The sequence below is a fragment of the Tursiops truncatus genome, chromosome 2 (assembly GCF_011762595.2).
Source record: "Tursiops truncatus isolate mTurTru1 chromosome 2, mTurTru1.mat.Y, whole genome shotgun sequence".
NCBI lineage: Eukaryota > Metazoa > Chordata > Mammalia > Artiodactyla > Delphinidae > Tursiops > Tursiops truncatus.
Window position 1 is genome coordinate 170,159,986 of NC_047035.1, and position 22,336 is coordinate 170,182,321.

Below are 22,336 nucleotides of genomic sequence, written 5' to 3' on the forward strand. Positions count from 1 at the left end.
AAAGAACTATGATAAATCAATGTATCTAAGGGGTGAAGAATTTGTCAAAGCTTCCTTAAAGGTTTCTAGACTGGGGAACTTGATAAATGGTGATTAACTAAGGGAAAGAATTAAGAAGAAGTAGGTTCTAAAGGGGCGTGAAGAGAGAATATGAGTTTGGTTTTAGACAAGCTAGGATTGAGGCGCCATTAGGACTTCTAGCTAGAGATGGATACAAAACTAGAAGTAAGGCTCAGGAACACGGAAGAGAAATTAGGGTTGGATGTAAAGTCTGGGGAATCACCTGCATAGAGATGAGAGTTGACATCATGGAAATGGGTAAGAAAGAATAGAAAAAGCACAGAAAATGAAAAGACAGATTATTCCACATCAGAGATGTAACTGTGATGGTAATAAAGTCTTTTCAGACTACAGCTTTCAGCTAAAGTACATCAAGTACCACTATAATAGTAATTTGGGTCCACACATATTTCTAAAAAGCATGTTTTTTTCTGGTTAAAAATTATGTCCACTGTAAACACAATGTATATATAACTCTACATCCTTTTTACCATCTGGTTATATATCATCCATTTTCCTATTAGGATATTATGTTTTTCTTATCAATTAATGTAATAATATCAACGTATTTGCTTTTGTTGTAAATAGTTTACTGTGTGTCCTGAAGTACAACATCCAGATGGTATAAACCAGGAACTTGTTGCTTAAGCTTTACGCTTTGTAAATTCAAAATTAATAGAAGGCACGTATACATAGAGTTTGTATTTTTTCACAAACTTCTTACAGGCAGAGAAGACATAGTGATAGTTCCCAAATTTTGGTTATGATCCTTAGGGATGCCTAAGTCCCTTTTAGAGACTACATGAAACCGAAATGATTTACATGAAAAGACGTTAATTGTCTTTTTCACTCTTACGCTCTCATGAGTGTATAGTGGGGTTTTCCAGAGGCTAACTGATACGTTATTTCCCAACAGATTGAATCTATAAACAGATATGAGAATCCAGCTGTCTGCTAATAAACTAGACATTAAAGAGACTTGCAAAATTTTAAAGCAATGTCACTCTTCTTACGAAATTTTTTTCTTATTTGGGAAGATAGTTAAATTAAAAATATTTATATTTAAAGTAATTTTAAAATGAATACATCTTTTAAAATTTCTCAGTCTTAATTTTTAACAAAAAACCCAGTGATTATTATTTTCCTATAAACCAAATAAGCGAGAGCTTTTTGGGATCCTCACTATATTTAATAGTGTAAAGGTCATGAGACCAAAAATTCTGAGAATTGTTGAATTACAGCCTTCAAAGGAAAAAGAGCAGCCCGAACAGGCAGCGATGGTCCTCCACAGCCTTTCGAATTTTTTCCTCCTCTTCCTTCCAAAATGTAAGCAGCACTAAATGTTTTCAAGTTCAAAGGATACATGTTAAGAAACATTTTCACACTTCAATTTCTAAAATCAGTTATCACCACCTAGTGTTACAACTTGAAACTACATCATCTATTTCCTTAGAATTGTAAACAAATGTCTAGAATAGTATATTTATAATATCATGCTACTAAATATAGCAAATTAGCTGTTCATAATTCTTGAATAATGAATTGTTCAGATTAGGTCAGTAATCACATGTTTAGGTATGTTGTTTGAATGGTAGCTTTTTAAAAATGTGTTAACTCCTATTTCCTTAAACAGGACATGTACTTATAATTTTTATCTTCTTTTGATAGCTAAAGTGCATCATTAAGAATATTTATTGTACAAAGTTGTAATTATAGTGAGGATACACTACCCTCATATTAAAACTTAAAGAATTTAGTTATAAGAGACTTCATAAGTCTCAAAGAAGTCTGCTTACATTTGCAGAAAATTCTAATAATTAAGTCATTACATTTCAGAATTTTCTGTCTAACTTCGTTTTCTTAGCCTAGCATTTAAGACTAATCATGGTGATTGTCTACCAACCTTTCCATTCAGTCAGTGGCACTGTACCTAAATGCAGAGTTTTGTATTCCTGAGTTTGCTTTTCTATAGCCTTCTCCTCCACTCCCAACTATCACTTCTCACTACTGTCAGGGTGTCTACAGAAGTCCTTCTTGGGCTTTTCAAACTTGACGCTGACTTGGAAAGCAGATAACTGCACTACATTTATTTAACAAACATGCTCTGGGTGCCGAGTATGAAAAAGAACAATGCTAAGCACAGTGCAGGAATACAAAGGTACCACTGGGAATATGAAGATGAAGAAGCAAAGAGCCTCTCTGCAAACCATGTATCTGATGAGGGGTTAATATCCACAATATATAAGGAACTCCTACAACTCAGCTGCAAAAGACCAAATAACCCAGAAAGCAAAACAAGACGCCAAAACAAAAAAATCTGGGCAAAGGACTTAGACATTTCTCTAAAGAATACATAAAATGGCCAACGGTATATGGAAGGATGCTGAACATCACTGATCATCAGAGAGGTGCAAACTGAAACCTCAATGTTAGGCTAACCATTCTCAAGAACACAAAAGATTAAATGCCGGGGAGGGTGTGTAGAATCTGAATCCTTGTACACTGTTGGTGGGGATCTAAAATGGAAAACAGGATGGAGGTTCCTCAAAAAAATTAAAAATAGAACCACCATATGATCCAACAGTTCCACTTCGGTGTATTTAGTCCAAAAGAATGAAATCAGGATCTCAAAGAGATATCTGCATTCCCATGCTCACTGCAGCGCTGTTCACAACAGCTGAGAAACTGAAACAACCTAAGTGCCTAGCAACAAATGAATGGATACAGAAACTGTGCAATAGCCATACAATGGAGTATCACTCAGGCTTACAAGAGAAGGGAAGCTTATTACATGTGCACATGTGTGAACCTCGAGGACCTTATGCTAAGCGACATATGCCAGTCACAGAAGGAGAAATACTGCATGATTCCACTTAAACGAGGTTTCTAAAATAGTCAAACTCCTAGAAGCCGAGAGTACAAGGGTGGTTTTGCCAGGAGCTGGGAGGAGGAGATGGGGTGGGGAACTGCTGTTCCACAGACAGAGACTTTCCGTGATGTAAGACGAATAAGTCGTAAAGATCTGCTACACAATCTTGTACCTACAGTTAATACCAAACTTAAAAATTCGTTACAGGATAGATCTCACGTTAAATGCTCTTACTACAGTTAAAAAAATTCAACCCCTCCGCCCCCTCCAAAAAAACCAAAGTAGAATGTGGTAAGTGCCATGAGGGCAAAGTGCTCAGAGGCAGGATGGATGACCTGCAGCTGTGGGAGTCAGGGAGTGCCCCGGGGAAGGGAGGGCACACGAAGTGCGAGCTGAAGGACTGGACAGGCACAGACGCGAGGGATACAGGTCTTCAGGCACAGGGAGCGGCATGAACAAAGAAATGAAAGCAAGCAGCATGATTCTGTTCAAGCACAGGTTCATGATGGCTGAAAACTTAAGCTGGGGTGAGATTATGTAGGGTCCTTGAGTAAGTAAGGTAAAGAATCTATAGTTAAAAATATGGAGGAAAAAAGAAAAAAAGGACTTGAAGGATGTTAGAATACCTAAAACAAAAAGCAATACAATACAGAAAAAGGCTTGGTTGTCTCACTTATAGGTAAAGGTACATGCCATCTGAGCCATAAACTTTGTGAAATCTATTTTTGAAGTGAGGAGCTTTTTAAAACCCCCTTATTAGCTGTCTGTCGAATTGCTGAGAAGTCAGGTTGCTAGAGAATTGGTGTCTAGCCAGGGTTGCCAGATCTAGCAAATAAAAACAAAGATGCCCAGTTAAATATAAATTTCAGATACAAAATATAATTTTTCAGTATAAGTATATTCCAAATACTGAACGGGACATACTTACACTAAAAATGATTGTTTATTTGAAATTCAAATTTAAATGGGAGTCCTGCATTTTGTCTGGCAACTTAGTTCCAGCTAACTTAATATATTTTTACAACTAATAGAATTTGGAGAAAAGGAGCACTTCTGACCTTTCCTCACATAAATTCTGATAAACCAAATACATTTCAAATTTGTATAGCACCTGGCCACTAACTGCAATTCACATTAACTACTTAAAAATATGAAAATTTCAAAATGATCTTAATCTTCAGAGTTTAGATTCTCGTACTGTCTATGTATCTTGAGTCTATCAGCTTTCAATTAACTATGCCTGGAAGGACTGCCATAGTGATTTATATCAAAAGAAAAAAGAAACGAAGAATGTGGGTTTCTGATTTATAAGACCTGACTCTATTTCAATCCCATAAAATGAAGAAAACATTAAAATAAAAATAATCATCAAATAAACATACGAAAGCAATAAATGTACAATACATACAAAAAGAGAGGGTACGCAAACGCTATGGGATTCGTTTATGAAAGAAAGGAGGCCATGGGAAGACTGATCTATGGGAAAATAAAATCAAAGAAAACCTCAGCTCAAAATACAGGCAACAGTAAAAATGAAGATATCTGGCAGGTTAATAGGGGCCAGACCACAAAAGGATTTTAAGACCCTGCTAAGAAGTTTGGATTTTATTTTAAGTGCATGGGGAAGCCAGCTATTGAATGGTTTTAAGTGAGAGAATATCATGATCTGATTTACTGTTTAAAATACCAGGCTAGTTACTGCAAAGGACTGAGGCGTGGGCAAGAATGAATTCAGTGATTAGTTCTATCGCAGTTTTATTTGTACTCTATGGCAGAAGCAAAAGCTAGTTTTAATAACTGAGGTAGAATAACGTACATGAATTCAAGAACTATATGATCAAAAATATATACTTTCATTTAAAGATATAAAAAACTATCTAGATGGGAAGACCTAATATTGTAAAGATGTCACTTCTCTAAAATAATACGCAAATTTACTGTAAGCTCAAGCAAAATGTTTAGAGGTTTCTTAAAACTAGAAATTAAAAAGCTGGAAAAGCATTTAATTGGAATAGATAGTATGGAAAAGACCATGATAAATTTGAAAAAGTAAAATATTAGGGAACGTGCTAATAAATACCAAAGTGTATTATATAACTATGTAACAGTGTAGTTTTGGCATAAGAACTCACAAATAGATTAGTGGAATAGAAGACTCCAAAAAATGACTCATACCTATGGGAAAATCTGTTATTTGATAAAGCAGGTGTTTCATATCTGTGGAGAACTGACTGGAATTAGGAAATTCTTTGGGAAAAAGTAAAAAGGTAGATCCCTACTTCATACCACTCATAAATAAATAACCAGATGGATTAACGAGCTGAACATTAAAAGAAAAATAACATCTACAAAAGCATTTGAAGAAAATACTAGAGAGTATTAGTTTTAATCTTGGGTAGGAGAAACATAAAACAGATACAAGGAAAACATTTAAAAACAAACGCCATAACAGAAGAGATCAAATGATTTAATCTCATAAAAATGAAAAGCTTTGGTATATAAAAGATACCAGTGGCAAAGTTAAAGGAGACAGAAAAGGCTGAGAGAAAATATTTGCAACACAGATTTAACACACAAAGAACGAAGAATTTATAAAGCATCCCTAGAAATTGTAAATAAAAGAAAATAAATAACCTCTCCCCAAAAAATGCCAAAAAATAGAAAGAGACAATTCCCAGAAGAAACACTGAAAGCTGAGAAACATTATGAAAAGATGGTCAACTGCAGCCTCACTAGGAATCAGAGAAACATGAATCAAAACAAGCTACCAGGTGTCAATAAACTGATGGACAAAATATTAAAGATGGAGAGCTCTGAGTGTTGGCCACTATGCAGAAAAACAGGAACTCTCCTACATGCTGGAAGCATAAGTTCATACTTCTCCAGTTGGTAAAGCAAATTTTAGAAGGTAACTGGCATTATCTATCAAAGTTGAACAAGCGTTCCTTAAAAGGTTAAATAAACACAGAATTATCATATGACCCAGGATTTTCACTCCTGGGAAGATGCTAAAGAAAAATAAAAACATATTCTCACAAACATTTGTACATAAATGTTCCTAACCACATTACTCATCACAACCAAGTGGAAACAAGCCAAATGTCCATCAACTGATGAACGAAAAAAGAAAACGTGGTATAAAGCATACAATGAAATATTGTTCAATAAAACGGAGTGAAGTGCTGGTACATGCTAAAACATGGATGAAGCTTGAAAACATTATGCTAAGTGAAAGAAGCTGGTACGGAAGACCAGATATTAAAGACATGATTCTGTTACCAGAAATGTCCAGAACAGGCAAACCTACAGAGACAGAAAGCAGATTAATGGCTGCTAAGGGTTTTGGGGAAGTGACTGCTAATGGGTTCAAGGGGTATTGCGGAGATGATACAAACATTCTAAAATTGACGTGGTGATGGCTGCACAGCTCTTAAGAACATAACTAAAACCAGTGACTTGTACATTTTAAATGGGAGATGTGTAAGGTATGTGAATTACATCCCAATAAATCCACTTAGTTAAAAAAAAAAAAAAACCCAGAAGCCTAAATTTTGTTAACATACGTTCTGCTTTTAGGAATCTATCCTACAGGAATACTTGAATTTGAACAGAAAGATATATACAAAAACGTTCACTGCAGAATTGTTTGTAACAGCCAAAAATGGTAGTACCATCTAAACGTTCATAAAAAATAAACTAGGGGCAAAAGACAAACTGGGGAAAAAATGTTTACTACATATATGACAGATCAAGCATTGATACCCTGTATAAATAAAGGTGAGAAAACTGCCCATTTATCTTTCATTGAAACTTCTTGGCCTTTCCTGGATAAACACGTAATGTCCATTTTCTTTCCCACTGCCAGATTGATGATTATTGCTAGGAAAAAGCCTAATTATAAGCTTTACTGGTTAGATCCACTCTAAATAATTCTATGTAACCTCATCTCAGCTCTTAATTCTGATTGCACATTTAAAAACTTCTTTCATAATCCATCTTTATATTCCTTCTTACAGCAGTTGATTCAAACTCTTTCTCTCCTTTATATGCCTCTAACTTTCTGTCCACTCATTCTCAGCAACTTCAAACTCTCAAGAGTTCTCCCAATTCAAATCTTGCATATTTCAAAATGCCTTTTTCTTTTCTCAACACAGTCTTTCTTCCTGTTTTAGAAGAACTGTGCATCTTTCCAAGGTCACTGTTACTCTTGACTCCATTTACTATCTCTCCTATTAAAAGCAGTTCCCTTTCTAACAAACAATTTAGGTGACTTCTATCCCTTAAAACTATACCTGTGTATACCATCTCTTGGCCTTATTTTGACCAGGCAGTGAACTCCTGTTTCCATCCTTTCACCAGCAAAATTTCCTTGCTTACATTGCTAAAATATTTACTCCCTATGATATGGCTTCTATCTCAATTGCTCTTTTAATTGCTAAATTCATAGCCTCCCCCTAGCTCTCATTCGCCTTGATTGAGGGATACAGCACAGCTCATTCACTAACTCTGTGTCATGGACAAAAATCTTTGGATTAAATTCTCAATCTCAGCTTCCCTCCATAAATGAGGCAAATAACTATCTCTCAGGGCTACTGTGAAACTTAATAAAACAACTTCTTCCACATCATCCTACATGTTTATTTTCACACTGAAGACTCTGTTAAGTATAGTTTAAGAGGCTGTATATCATGATGATTAAGTATGCTGGTTGCAGGGAACCAGACTACTGTGGTTGAAATCCCAGCTCTGCTGTTTACTAAACTGTATGGATGAAGCAAGATACTTAATTCGGTGCCTTACTTTCCTTTATTCTATGACCTTCATAGAGTAGTTATAAGAACGAAGTGAGAAAATGGAAAAAAAAAGAGACAGTCATTAAATACTAAGAACAGAGCTTGGCGTTGTTAAGATAATGTGTGTCACTGCTGCATAATGGGCGTTCTTAACAATCGTCAACAGTTGTAACTGCTCTTTAAAGAAAATGAAATACTTGAGGAAAAGGATTGTTTTCTGTCACCAGCACATACACAGTGACTTAAAGCTGACTTCCCATGATGTTTCTTTCCCGTGTTCATTTATTCATAAACTTTATTTGAAAACCTACTGGTTATTTGTACCTTACCCTCATCTGTCTAAATCATGGCTGAATTCTACAAATTCTACTTTCCTGTAGGCTCTTTCACAGAGGAAGAGTGGTCCAGGAGGAGAATGTACTACGCGGGACTGAGTGCAGGCCTTGGCTATGGTCAAAAGCTGTGTATGCCTGCCGTTGGACACTGGGCGGATTACTAAATTATCTGAGCCTCAGTTTTCTTACCTGTATATACTGAGGTTGAGAAGATACATATTCAAAACATACTGCTTAGCACAAAGTACCTAAATCCTAGTGGCTCTGTTTCTCTTCCTCTGCCATGCCTATTTCATCTCGTTACCTCCCAGCTGTCTTGACTATGTGCTATAGCTTTCGACTTGTCATCCCATCCCATTCCAATGCATTCTACAAGCTGACAGATTAGTGTTCTTACCTTGTGTCTTACGTTATTGCTCTGTTTAAATATCTTCAATGGCTCTCTTCGTAACGTCTGCCAGCTAATGTTTAAACTTCTTCAAATCAAGATCCTCTGGGTTCTTACCCAGCCCTACGTTTGCGATCTTCCCTCCCACTGTCTCCTTCACAGAAGCCAATTCTCTTGTCTCCTCAAACCTGGCTGCACATTAAACTCATCTAGGGGTAATTTTAAAATGATCCACGTCCAGACCCCACTACCTAGAAATTCTAATTTGTTTATTTATTCTCAGCTGGGGCCTGAGCACTGACTTACTCTTAGGCACCCTAAGTGATAACACAGGGTCGGGATTAAGATACACTGCTCTAATCAGACTCATCTGTCTCCCTGTTCCTAGAGACACAACCTATATTTTTCCCTCTCTCTCATTCCACGTGGCCCCATTAAAAGGGTAACTCTTACTTTATGGCTCTCCACCTATCCCAAAGGTTTTCTCCTTCCCCTGAATTGTGTAACACTTTATTTCAACATGCTTCGTTTTACCTCGCATTATAGTTATTTGTGTGCATGTTCCTGTTTTCCTCTTTTGAGGGAAAGCCAAGTTCTTCCCATGGGCCAGCTGAGGCATTTTAGAAATTTAATCTTAGTCTTTACAATCTAACAACGCTTTGAGGAAGATATACCTCCCTATTAGCCAAGAGAAGTAAAGCAGCTCGCCTAAAGATTTATAAAACTAGTAACTCTTTAATTATAATTTTTCTTTGTATATTACATATATCACAACCTCCTCCCATGTTGTCAGACAGAAAAGTATCTAATAAATGCTGAATGAATGTATGGATTTTTATTTTAAGTTTGGTGACTGAAATCAGATTCAACCTTAAGTCAACATTCCTAACGATTAAGGGAAAATGCAAGAAATATACCCTGCCTATTTTCTTTTCCAAGATAATTATTTCAAAGTTATTGCTTAGTTTTGATATTTAAACTATACTTTTAAAAAAATCCACAGCAAGACAACAGCTTTGAAAGCTAATATTTCAAGAAACAGAAAAGGATGAATTAGTACACATCAAGAACCTAAACTGGAATAATTGACCAATATCCTGTAAAGGAAGTACACAGCATGAAGAAGAGCCTTTAACCAGCAGGATTAAATACTTTCAGCTATCAATCAGAATGAGGGCTCAAGAATAGGATGGGCGATGGGCTCAATTACCAAAAAAAAAAAAAAAAAAAAAAAAAATAGAGCAAGATAACCTGGCTACTTTTTCTGTCAGTGAATTTTACCAGAAATCACCTAAATTAGGTTCTAATTCTAACCTCATCACTCAGATAATTTTGCATATATTATCTAACGCAGGAAAGAAGGGTAGCTCTTAAATTTCTTAAACAGTAAAATGAAGGGCTGGATTGTGTTATGGTGCTTTTTAATTTTGAAATTCATTAATTTTTACTGATTTTTTTCCCTTAATATTGTATTCTTTCATGTTTCTGTTAACTATGTGTCTTTCTAAAATTTGAGAGCACTTCAAATTTAAGATCAAGATTCACTCATTTAAATGGGAGCAAAAAGCAGTAACTATTATTTTCTCAATCATAATCTTTGCTTCCGTCATTTGGTGACAGTTTTATCTAACTATAGAAGAAAAAATAAATTTCCCTGTGAACCACAGGAGCCATGATGCTTTCTGTTCTGTACCACATACTTCAAGAGGAGGCACACGGCAGTTATTCAGTAGAAATGAAAGCAGGCTGACTGAGTAAGAACAAACCAAAGGGAATCTCTTCGGGGCTGTGTGTCAGCCCTGCCTACTGGACGGCCTGGCCAAAGAGGTTTCATGCCAACATCCCTGGCAACAACATGAAGCTACAGGCAAGAAATGATGAAGGCCAGAAATGGAGGCGATGGTGGTTTAAAATGCTCGGATAACCTTAAGTGTGCCCCACATTTTAAAGGAAATTACGAACATTAAAAGTAATACTGGAAAAAACCCACTAGTCTCTTAAAGCAAATATTTCAAATCACAATACTTGTAATTCTCAATTTCAACCAAATGCAATAGTGTTCCAGACTCACAGATACCACTGGATAAATATGTACTAACTCTACGTATACTAAGAGGACTATTTATTACTTTTTCTAAAGAAGTCCTACAATCCTAGTTTTATACTAGAGAAAACTAAAGGCTTGAGAAGTAACTTGACTCAGGTCATACACTTGGGATTTGAACCCAAGTTTGTCTGCCTCCAAAGTCTATGCTCTTCACGTTACAGCACCTTGAAAACTGTAAGGGATTCTCCTATAACAAAGCATTTATCTTAACCTCTAAGTAATGCAGAGCCACTAAACAGATTAATTAACCATCAACTGTATTCTAGTGAACTATTAATCATAAACGAGATAAACACAATGAAGAACATACTTACTCATTCCTGAGCATTCTCTATCACCGTCCCATACGTTAGAAACTGCGTGTCCCGTTAGAAGGAGGTTAATTAAACTTTGGCTATTAATAAAAATTAAAAAGTAATTAAAATATGAATACACTAATATTCAAAACAAATGATTCCTAAGGTAAGGCATAAAATAATGACTTTTTACATTAAATTATATTGTTTAGAAAACCAAGTTAGAGAGAAACCTTATAGTTCTCATTTTATGTACTTTGCTGAACAACCACCTTGCTAAATGTGTCACTTGCTGTATCACCGCAATCGTATCTATTGTTCTACATGTGCATATAAACTTAACAACTTTATCCAAGACATCACATTTAAATGGATGAAAAAAAATGATACTTAGACTAACACTTTACTTAATATTTATAATCGCCTTAAAAAATACAGATGTAATTGTAAAATTTGTGTTTGATGGAAGATACGTGAATTTTAACCTCTGAGGCAGAAAGATCTCAAGAAAAGGACTTATGTTTTAGAGTGAGTTAACAATCGATCACTGTGTTATTAATTTTACTACAAATAGCTATAAAGAGCTTGAGAGGGAGGGTATTCTCAGAGAAAAATAAATAAAAATCTTTTTTCACCCAAGCAGGAAAGCATTTACAAATAAGGGTATACTTATTTCTAAGTCGAAATGAGTAAATTTCATCTATTAGAAAATTTCATGAACAGAATATTAAGCAGAATTTGTTAAAATATCCCCAGTGTCATCTTAAAACAAAATATTTCCTATAATAAATCCAATGCACACATAAACCTAAAGTGGAAATTAACGCTTCATACCTAAAGCAAACACTGCATAAAGCATAAGACTGCTCAAGTTCCTAGACTTTATGCTGCTAGCACTGACAGACAAAATCATCTGACCCAGTAGTGTTTCATCTTAGGTCAAGTCCCTAAAAACCGAAGTCCCTATGAGGAAATAATAGATTTTAGTTAATTACCTGCCATGTCCATACACAGGATCTATCAAAGGTTCACTTGAATCTTCAATTTCATTTTTTATGTTTTCAATGCCCTAAAGAAACCAAGAATTCATTGGCTTATTTTAAAAACTAAAAATGAAAATTATGGTAGTTTAAAAACTGATCAATTTATACTATAAATTAATAAAACACAATTACTTAATTAACTTTTCTCCCAAAGAATTACCCAGATTTGAAATGGGGGGTGCATTTGAGATGATAATGGTGAGTAGTAGTCAGTCTAAGAATCTTTTATTTTCTTCCATGGGCCCTACATAAGAACAGGTGACAGATCCAATGTTGGTATGTGGGTTAAAGGGTAGAGAGAGAAAAAGAATGTTTAAGCTTCAAGAGGAGGGAGGAGAAAATTATTGTATTCGAAAGTTAACACTCACTTAACTTCAGGTGAAACTGTATTCAAACCTAATATACCTGCTAAGGCGTCTGATGTATTTTCTTAGATCATTAAAAAAACTTATTGGCACTAAATACATACACACATGAATGCTAATAAAGATATGAATTTAAATACACAAAAGGTATATCTGGTACATAAGAAAATGGAAGGTTTGCTTCTGATTGTGTGTTCTTACATATTGGTAATTCAAACGTGCACTGACAAAATAAAATGTAGACTAGGGGGGCAGGAAGCTTCCTATTTTTCCTGAAAGCCAATTTTCAGATATTTTTAACCCCCCCAAAGAGCATCCAAATCCCTGAAGTCTAGATACTGGATAAGTACAAGAAGAGCTAGGCATTTTAACTCCATCAATTCCAAAATGACAAAGATAAACTGCCATTCACTGTGCTATTCACCTAACTTCAACCTTTGGTTCTATCTGATAACAGGCCATTTCTAAGAATTAAAGAGATGATAATCAATAATCAAAATAGTAATGATTGTGTAAATATTACAGAAGGATACAAACAAGTGTGAGATCTTGCACTGGCCTTCTTTGTAAACAACTACACAAAACAGACTATGATACAGCCATGATGAATAATATGAACAAATGACATAATCACTGGGGAGAAAGGGCTCATCATTTTAAAGACCAGCTCAAGGAGAACAACTAGACATGATGTTTTTATTGGCTGTAAAGGACAAGGGACAGAGGAGGCATCAAAATTTCTGAGCATAAAAAATTGGGAGAATACTGAACGGTCACGATGAACTCATAAGAAACCAGTCATCTTAGATACCTCCATGACTACCATTCCCCAACTGCTAATGAACTACCAAGTACTTCAAGTTCTTTCTCTTAAATATTCTCCTAAATGTGTTAAAATTTCTAAGTTTAAAACACGCTCCTTTTCTTTTCCATGGTCACTGCTCTGGCTTAGGTTCACCTATTTCAGTAACTACTTTTCCATTTTTTCCTGACTCTAGTCTGGTACTCCACACACCAACCCCCTCCAGTACAACTCTGATACCAATTCAAAGAATCTTTTATCAACAAAAAGATCTCGTTACCCCATTGTTCACAATTTTTGTTTTGTTCTAAGTTTGGCCACATGAAAGGAAATCTTAAGTATTTCTGCACAGTATCCAAGGGTCTTCATATTCTGAGTCTTTTCTACGTAAATGCCCAGTCTCATCTTCCACAACTGCCTTTCTGGTACATTGCGCTACACTAATACTGAACTACTTAGAGTTTCCCAAATGTGTGTTACATCCCCAATTATAAAGGCATAATCGTGCGCCTTTAGACTTGCAGTTCCCACAGCCTGGAATATCCTCCCACAGCTATTCCGTCCAGAAAACTTCTCCTCATCCAGCAAATGATCCCTACAATACAAGGTCTGCCCTTGACCTCACCAAATGAACGCTGGCACCCCTTCACCTATTTCCCACCATGCTTTGTGCATGCAACAAACAAATAAACACCAAAACACACTGCCATGATGGAAGTAACTGTTAACGTGTCCACGTTTTTTGTTTGTTTACAACACTGAAGAGGAATGATTTAAAAAAACTGTATCCCATATTGTAAGTTTAGTTCCTAGCACAGAGTCAATGCCCAATAAACATCTGTCAAATGAATGAAGTCTGATTTCAGATACAGCAAATCTAGCAGGATAACTGAGACTTAACAGGCTGCTAGAGATGTGAGGTTGGCATTTGGGGAAAAGGGTAGGACTGGAAGTGTACATGTTGGAATTAACCACATAAAGGTAAGCTGAGAGAATAAAAGAGGTAAACAACAGGAAAAGATGGAAATGAAGCTATAAGCAAAAATGTAATTATGAGGCATTACAGAAAGAGAACTAGTGATGTATCCGGTAAGTTAAGAAGGGAGTGGGGTTTAGAAAGAGCTTCCAGAAGGGGTTAAGGGGCCAAGTGCCAGAAACTGCTAATATCAAAGAAAATAAAATTCCAAAGAACTGACTGTTCTTCATAATTAGAACATTACTGATAACCTCCGCAGTCCAGAAGATCATGGGTGAAAGCTGGAAAGTGGTTAAGTAACAGATGAGTGAAGAAAGAGAAGGCAATTCCTCATTATCAGCATAAGAGATTTTAATTCTGAGATTTAGAAACAACATGAAGAATAAAATTTCTCTTCACCTCAGGAAAAATACTAAACTCAAACTAATAAAAAACAGAAGAAGTATCTTCTTCAACAAACCTTTGTCAGTAACACAGAATACAGAAAAAGCAATACTCCAAATTTGTTTCCCCACACTGAATACTGGTCCAAGACAGCATCTTTTAATTCTGATAAACTTCTGAATGATCTTTTTCTGGGGAGGGGGAAAAGAATTAAGTATTAACAACATGATGAGACTGACTACATTCATAAATAGGAAAAATTTTTAATTGTCTTCTACATTAAAATGCATACATACAAATAGGAGATTTTTTTAAGTGTATCAAATTTTCAAATACAAATTTAGCCATTAAAGGCAAAAGCTACTGCTGACAACTGTCACTATCTATAATAGATACCATTAAAATAGAATGCCTACGTAGTAGGGACCTCTTCATCTCTCAGGCGAACTGTCTGGCAACAACTTCTTCAATGATCATAGTTATTTAAGGAATGAGGTGGCCGTCTTCTAGGATATGGTTAAGAACAAAGAAAACTTGACTTTTTAAAGCCTGAAAATTATTTAACAAATATCTGAACACCAAGGATAAGGTGTACATTTGTGGCTTCTTTTAACATAATGTTATATTTCAAATCAAATGCCACCTGTAATTCTATCAACATAGCTATCCCTTACCTTTTATTTTATAACAAAAAATTTAAATACTCTGATGAAAATATGGCGCTTTTAATGAAAATTATAGAAAGCGTATTTTGGCAAACAATAAATAAGAATCAAGTATTTATCACACTAGAAATCTTTATATTCAGTCAGACAGAAACATTAAGCTAAAATGATTTTTTCATTATAATGATGAAAAAGCTTTTAATGTTATGAAAGAGTATATTTCCATAGTTAATTTGGGAATCAGAATATTTTAAGTACACATTTACAAATTATTCTTTTTTTGAAATCGGAAAACAAATTAATCCTCAAGCATACAAATCTAACTACCTTTCCACAGTACAAACAGACTTAAAATGGCAATGTGTCCAGAAGGTAAGTATTTTAAATGTTCCAACGTTACTTACTGAATTAATGCATGAAATCGCTCAAAGCCAAGCTCTTCGACAGCCAAGGCAGCTATACATAAAAGACACTTTTCAGCACTACACATGGCAAATAAATGACACAAGATACACACAGCAGGCTGTAAATACTTTCAAGCAATTAAAAGTTTCCCTCTTTCCTTACTCCCTTAAAGTTCTCAGTTTATTTTCAACCTTACTGTAACATAAATTTATATTTCAACATCTTAGTTACCATGATTATAACTAAAATGGATTTAATACTGAGGATGGAGAAGGGTGATTAAATAATAAACATTTCTTTTTTAATTCAGTTGTGCTGAAATCGTTAAAATATGAGAAATTATTGACAATCACAGTGCTTCACACATAGTTGTAATGTGTTCTGCGCTTTAAATAATCTTTCAATTCATAGCGCCAAGTAAAATCCTCATAGCTAACCTTCCTCCTACATAATATAAAATCTTTAGGCTTGACGCTTAATTATTAAACAGATGTATATAAAAAGGCAGAGCACTTTGAAAGTACACAGGTTCAACGACAGCTATAAGTTTGTTTCCGCATTTATTTGTATAACTGTTGGGAAGTTTTCAGTAACTTATTTAGATTACGTTTATTAATACAGTACAATTGTAAGTTTTTAAGAAATCAAAGGTAAAGTTTACTTAACACTTTTCGAAGTGCCAGGCCCCTTTCCAAATGCTCTACGGGCCTTAACCTTATTTAATCCTCAAACAACCCTATTACCCCATTTTACAGAGGAGGAACCTAAAGCCCAGAGAAGAATCCTCCCAAGAGCCCAAAGCAATAAACAGCAGAGCTGAGATCCGAACCCAGATAGTCTCAGCTGCCCAAAGATGAAGTCTTTAAAGATATCCTACACGGATCAAAATGCCTACTCTCATTTATCACAATGAACAATTTCATATATATTTTATACAGTAAATCTTAGTACTTTCAAATATTAATTCTCACTAGAGAACTGAATTGATTCGTTATGAAATCAAAATTAAAATTTTGATTTACAATGTAAAATGTCACATTATTCTAGCCTTCCAAAGTCCAGTTTTAATTTTCAAATGTTTCAAATTACTTTTTTAAATCTTTAAAAGTCCAAAAGGATTAATTTAAATAATCTTTTGATTTGTGTGTGGGAAACAAACTGAAATTGAACCTGAATATTCACTACTGCAAACAAGTGTGCATTACCAAAAGCCAAAACTACACACCACACAAGCCAATGAAATTAACGTTTGTACAGAATGTAATACTGACAAGGAGGAAAACAGTTCATGTTTAAAATTTCAGGATAAAATAAAAATTCTACCTAATCTTTTCCAAACTGTAATTGTTCTGCAGTGCCTGATTATCTGAATCATTTTACTGGGTATATACTATGAAAGTTGACATCAAGATAGTAATTTAGAGAAAAGAGGCAAGCAAAATAAAAAGCTTAGCAGGCAGGATGGTGGAAAAATATAACACAAGAAAAAGAAAATAGCTGGGAATAAAGAAAGGAACAGGTAAAACATATTGTTATATGGAATAAAAATTTTAATATAAGTTCATTTCATTGTCAACATCTAAGGTGAATTTTCAAATTTTCAGTTACCGAAACTTTTCAAATTTATACCACATTAAAAACGAATATCAAATATAGCTTCATTTCATGTCCATTTTTAAAATGAGACAAAGTAAACTGGAAAATTACTAAACTATGTTTTTTGGAGGGGAATTCATGCCCACCTAAATGAATCACTGAAGTGCTGAAGTTAATGAAGCATGAGGCCATTTAACCTAAAGCTTTTTAACCTATCAACACAGAAATGTACAGCACATCCCAGGGAGCACACAGTATACTAGGATACTAATGAAAAATGTTACAAGAAAAGATCTCACTATTTTCTTACAAATTAATACGCAGACCAGTTTTAAGCGCATATTCTTTAAAACCACTTCTAACTAGTTCAATCATTCCTATTAAAATTTTAGTATCTTAAACAACACTTTTAACCATGCTTACATGCAAGCCAGTAAAACCTGGAAAGTGTTTTAAAACCAGTGTCAATGACACATTTTTTGACTATCAACCTTGTGAATACTTGTTTTCTTCAATTGTCATTATCAACTGTAAAAATATATTAAATTCTCTTTGAAAGGCTATGTTTGAAAGGCCTGAAAAGGAAATGCCATTCAACTGTTTAAATTTTAAAAATTCTTCCTTGCAAATGCACTATTAGTAGAATCTGCCACTGTAACTGCAAAGGTGAGAGAGAGAAGGCGCTGACATCACAGAGATGGTTCAGCTCAAGGAGGCAATGTGCCTCACAATCCCACCAGGAAAGCCAGGTGTGCGTCTCAAGCAACTGAAATCTACTTTCTAGAAACTGGGTGTCTAGTTTCTCTAAAAACAAGTTCCGCAGAGATGATAGTTAATGGATTGCACCACAGGTAGATTAAGTCACTTATTCAATATAAGCACCTGGAACTACCAATTATCAAAAGCAACCTACTGGCAAGTTAATTCCTGCAAAGAAAACCAGAAAAGCAACTCTTTTTATCTAGTTTCTGTACCATCAGAAGTCTCCATTTTACTAGCTCATTTTGGCAGTTTTTAGGTCAACTATGAAAGAATTTTCAAATACTAAAGACCATAGAATTCTTGTGAATGAGAACAGCTGTTATTTAATTTATCTTAAAGAGAAATCTTCAAAGTATGAAAAACTTAAATGAATGCAAAATTAAAACTCATAATTAAAACTATCTTAAAATAATTCATCCATAGTAACCATGTCCAAGAAGTTCAGGAGGAAAAGAAACAACACGTAGTGAAGAAAAACGTCCCCTTCTTTACTTTAGGAAACAACTAAAGATATTTAAGACATTTTCCAATGTTAAAAAAAAAAAAATCTCATTTTTCCCCAATACCAGAGAAAACATTAAGGTATTTGAAATGAAAGAATATAGAAACATGTTATTTAAGCTTTCTAAACGAGAGTTCCAAAGCTCAAAAGAGATTGTCATCAAGCAGAAGTCAACTAGAAATTTTACCTAAGTTTATTTTTAGAGATGCATTTCCTGTTTTTTCAAAAATGAAAGAAAAAATAAACAATGTAACATCCTCTAGTTAATTTAAAATAATCAAAAGGGAAATGAAAAATACTAACAAAGCTCATGAATTAAGCTTAGGCTAAAAAAGAGACCTTATAAAATGTTTAAAGCTTTTTTCCTTTAAAATTTTCAATAGTTTTATTTAAACAAACATACAAGAAATTACTTCAGGAAATCAAAGTGTATCTTACAAGAATGGTCCATTTGGCAACTAGACTGTGCAGGACTCCCAGGAAGACCAGCAGTCTCCTCAGCCGTCTTTCCTCTTAACCATGAAGCCAAGCAGTACGGGCCAGAGTCGCTACAACAAGCAGTTTCTAAAATAGCACATAAGGTGTGACAAAGGAGTTCCTTCCGCTCTCCCTCTAAAAATAACCAAAGGGTAAGTTATAATGGTTGTCTGTAGGGAAAAAAATCCTGTCATAAATAACAATATTAAGAATGCATTAATTTAATGGTGAAAATCAAGCATTTTTAGTGGAGGAAAAATCCATAAACCACCGATCTTAAACTACAGTTCAGAAAAATGTGCTTGAGGGTTAAAATGTCACCTCTGTTAAATATTTCCATTAATGAGAAAAAGAATCCTGGAAAATGCAGAATTAAACATAAGAAGAAAGAATATGCTACGTGGAATAACCTGATACTGAACGCCCCTTTCTTAGGCTGCAAATGGAGCCTTTCAGCCATGCGGATTCCTTTATTGTAGAACCAGGCCAGCGTATGGGCCTGCTGAGACCTCTGTTTTTCCCCATTTCTGAATTAGTCTAACGTCTTTAATCTCCCAGTCCCACAGGGGTAAGGATAATAAGATAACACACCGTCAGCACACACAATACCACCATCCGTTACATTAGCAGAGGCCACAGCGGTTATGCTGCATAATACAGAAACCACCGATACTGTATTGCAGTGATTTGAGCATTAGACATTTACAGAAAATAGCACAAATGCACAATTTCTTCCTGAACCTTAGCCACCCTCCCCCTTTCAAGCAGTATTAATCTCCAGAAGTAGTACCATTTTCTGAAACTTTCAAACAAAGGGGATAAGATGTATACACATCCTATGTAAAATTTTATGCCGGAACAAGCTTTCTCGCTCTCCTAATTAAAAGTTCTTTAAAGACAGGAACTGTGCCATTCACCCTCTAGCCACCAGAGCGTTTACGACATTTATGACAATGCTACATAAATTTTTTTATCCATATGAATATATTTCTGTGCAAGGAATATTATAAATTTTATTAATAAAATCTTCATGTTAATAATAGTATTTTTTGAATAGTTTCTTCTCTCCTCAAATTTATTTTGCATTTTGGCTATTAATTAATTAAAAATACATGACAGTGACACTTTTAACTCAAGTTCACAACCACTAGTAGAGTCTACCTGCATGGTTTGGAATGGAAGCTGTTTTGCCCTTATATACAAAACCGCAATTATAATATATCCCACCTTCTTTCAGCGGTTACTGTGAGTTCACATAAAACTGTGCAAGTGAAGGAAATATCTTTGTAAACTGCCAAGCAGGATGCAAATGTCTGTTCTTATCAGGTAGCACATACAGTTCTCTGACTTAATCATATTGCAGAAGCCATGAAAGCTTCATTTGCAATTTAATTCAGAATTACTTGAGGTATTATCTGAATTGTGTAAGGCGTTATACTAAAAGATGCAGGAATACAAAGATAATTCTGACTTTTTGCTCAAAGCTAAATAAGACAAAACAAACATAAATGACTGTCCTTATAGTATGCTATCATTTAACAGTTCAGGGAAATGCCCCAAAGGATTTTTCCCTTAGTGTAATATCCTGTCTTATACCTCTTAGGAAAGACAAATTTGGAAATATACATTTTAAAATTTGAAGTCATCCATGAAACTTTCTGAGACATTTAAAAAGTAAATCTCAGGAAAAAGTAACCCACTCATAGTTTACTTTTTAAGACAGATAATTTCAACTAAATTACTGCCAATGAATACTGCATGGATCATCTATAAAATAGAAGATGGAGTAAAAGTTGATAAAAGACAGCTATCATACCTTGGCAATCCCTCCAAGAAGACTTCTCAGAAGAAAACAGGAGCTTCTTCAAAAGAAATGCCTTTATACAATTAAAGCAATAATTATTAGAATGTATTATAAACATACCTTACATCATTCTTTTATTTTAAAATGGAAAATAAAACTAATTTGCACCTCCTTTCTGATCTTTTGAATAGTGCTATAAAAATTTCAAATGGCTTCCCTTCACGTTCAACAGTAACTGAGCATAATTACTTACTCAGAATATACTACTATAAGCTTGATTCTACATGCATACAATTCTTCCTCCTTTATAATACATATTTTCTGTCAAAGAGAAAAATTGACTCAAAATAATAACCACATAACTGGAAAATTAAAGAAATTTACTGCTCCATTCACAGAGTGAAGGCCCTTTAGACCAGGAAAAAATCTGTATTTCTCTTTGATTCCTTAGAGGAAAAGAAATCTAAATGCAAAAGTGGTTCTGCTCTCCTAGCTCTGATTTATGACACAAGATGACCAAGGTGTGGGTCATCACTTTGTTATAAGGAGTCCTAACTTCCTGGTTTAACTCATAAAGCTTTAAGAGTCCAAAGAAAAAACAAACTCATTTCTAACCTTTCCTTAAGTGAGCCAACTATGTTACATTGGTGATTTGATAGATAACAGTTCAGTGTGTAACAGTGTTTCCTTCTCAAAGTGTAGCTCAAGGACTATTTGCATCCTAGCCACCTGACTTGTTTATTTAAAAGGCAGATTCTGACACTCCACCTATTTTATCTCTAGGGGGCAGATTCAAGAAAAAAGAGGTTACTATGGTGATTCTTACTCACAGGTGTTTGAAAACAGTAGTATTCAGACAAGAGGACTGCTTATAGTCAGACAGACCTAGATTTGAATCGTGGTTTCATTACTTTACTAATTAAAAATAATAATAGCACAAACTTTAAAAGGTTGTAGTGAGGATTATGAGATAAACTATTAATACACTTAGCACAGTACCTGGTACCTAATAAGCAATCAATTCAAAGTATTTTAAAAAAAAATAAGTAACGTTCTGTACTATTCACGTTGAAATAAAATCTACAAATACTACAACCAAGTGCTTCTGATCCCCCCCCCCACCCAATAACAAAAGCCATAAAACTAATATAACTACACTTGAAAACTTTGGAATGGTGAATGGGACAACCATTATTTCAACACTAATAGAACCACCATTAGCATTTTGATATACTTCCTTCCAGTCTTCCTTTCATACCTGTTTTAAATTTTATTTTAAGTGAGAAGCATAATGGGTACGTGATTGTTTTCCACTTTTCTGTTTTCCCACACAATTCATAACTTTAACTCTTAATCTCTACATGTCTATTCAAGCTATTAAAATTTATTTAAACATTAGTCCATGTTTAAACTACATTACTGTGCATTACGTTGTTTGCAATTTTTTTATACTATAAAATATATAATATATATATAAATATATGTTTTATATATATATAAATATATATAAAATATATCTGGACTTGCTCTAAAAAAAGCTTCTTCTTGAATACAACCTTTTCCATATTAAGGATTATTTCTTTAGGAAAGATCCACAGAAGTACAATTATTCTCATCAAAGAATCTGCATTATCATGGTTCCAATTATAACGTAAAATTCCTTCTCTAGGTCAAAGTACCAATTTGTACTACATAGAGGTATCTGAG

The 22,336-nt window shown here is 34.5% G+C and overlaps 1 protein-coding gene across 5 annotated transcripts in view; it reads right to left on the reverse strand.

Annotated features, from left to right (window-relative positions):
• The window catches only part of MINDY3 (MINDY lysine 48 deubiquitinase 3), a 93,675-nt gene that overhangs the window by 58,604 nt on the left and 12,735 nt on the right, over positions 1-22,336 (reverse strand). For all 5 annotated transcript variants that reach the window (XM_073801695.1, XM_073801694.1, XM_019933498.3 and 2 more), the window contains 6 exons: positions 20,642-20,702; positions 18,787-18,960; positions 15,488-15,539; positions 14,495-14,609; positions 11,844-11,917; positions 10,867-10,946 (listed from right to left, as the gene is read on the reverse strand). In XM_073801695.1, the coding sequence (XP_073657796.1) occupies positions 10,867-10,946; positions 11,844-11,917; positions 14,495-14,609; positions 15,488-15,539; positions 18,787-18,799 (334 nt within the window). In that variant the 5' untranslated portion in view covers positions 18,800-18,960; positions 20,642-20,702. The remainder of the gene's footprint in view (positions 1-10,866; positions 10,947-11,843; positions 11,918-14,494; positions 14,610-15,487; positions 15,540-18,786; positions 18,961-20,641; positions 20,703-22,336) is intronic.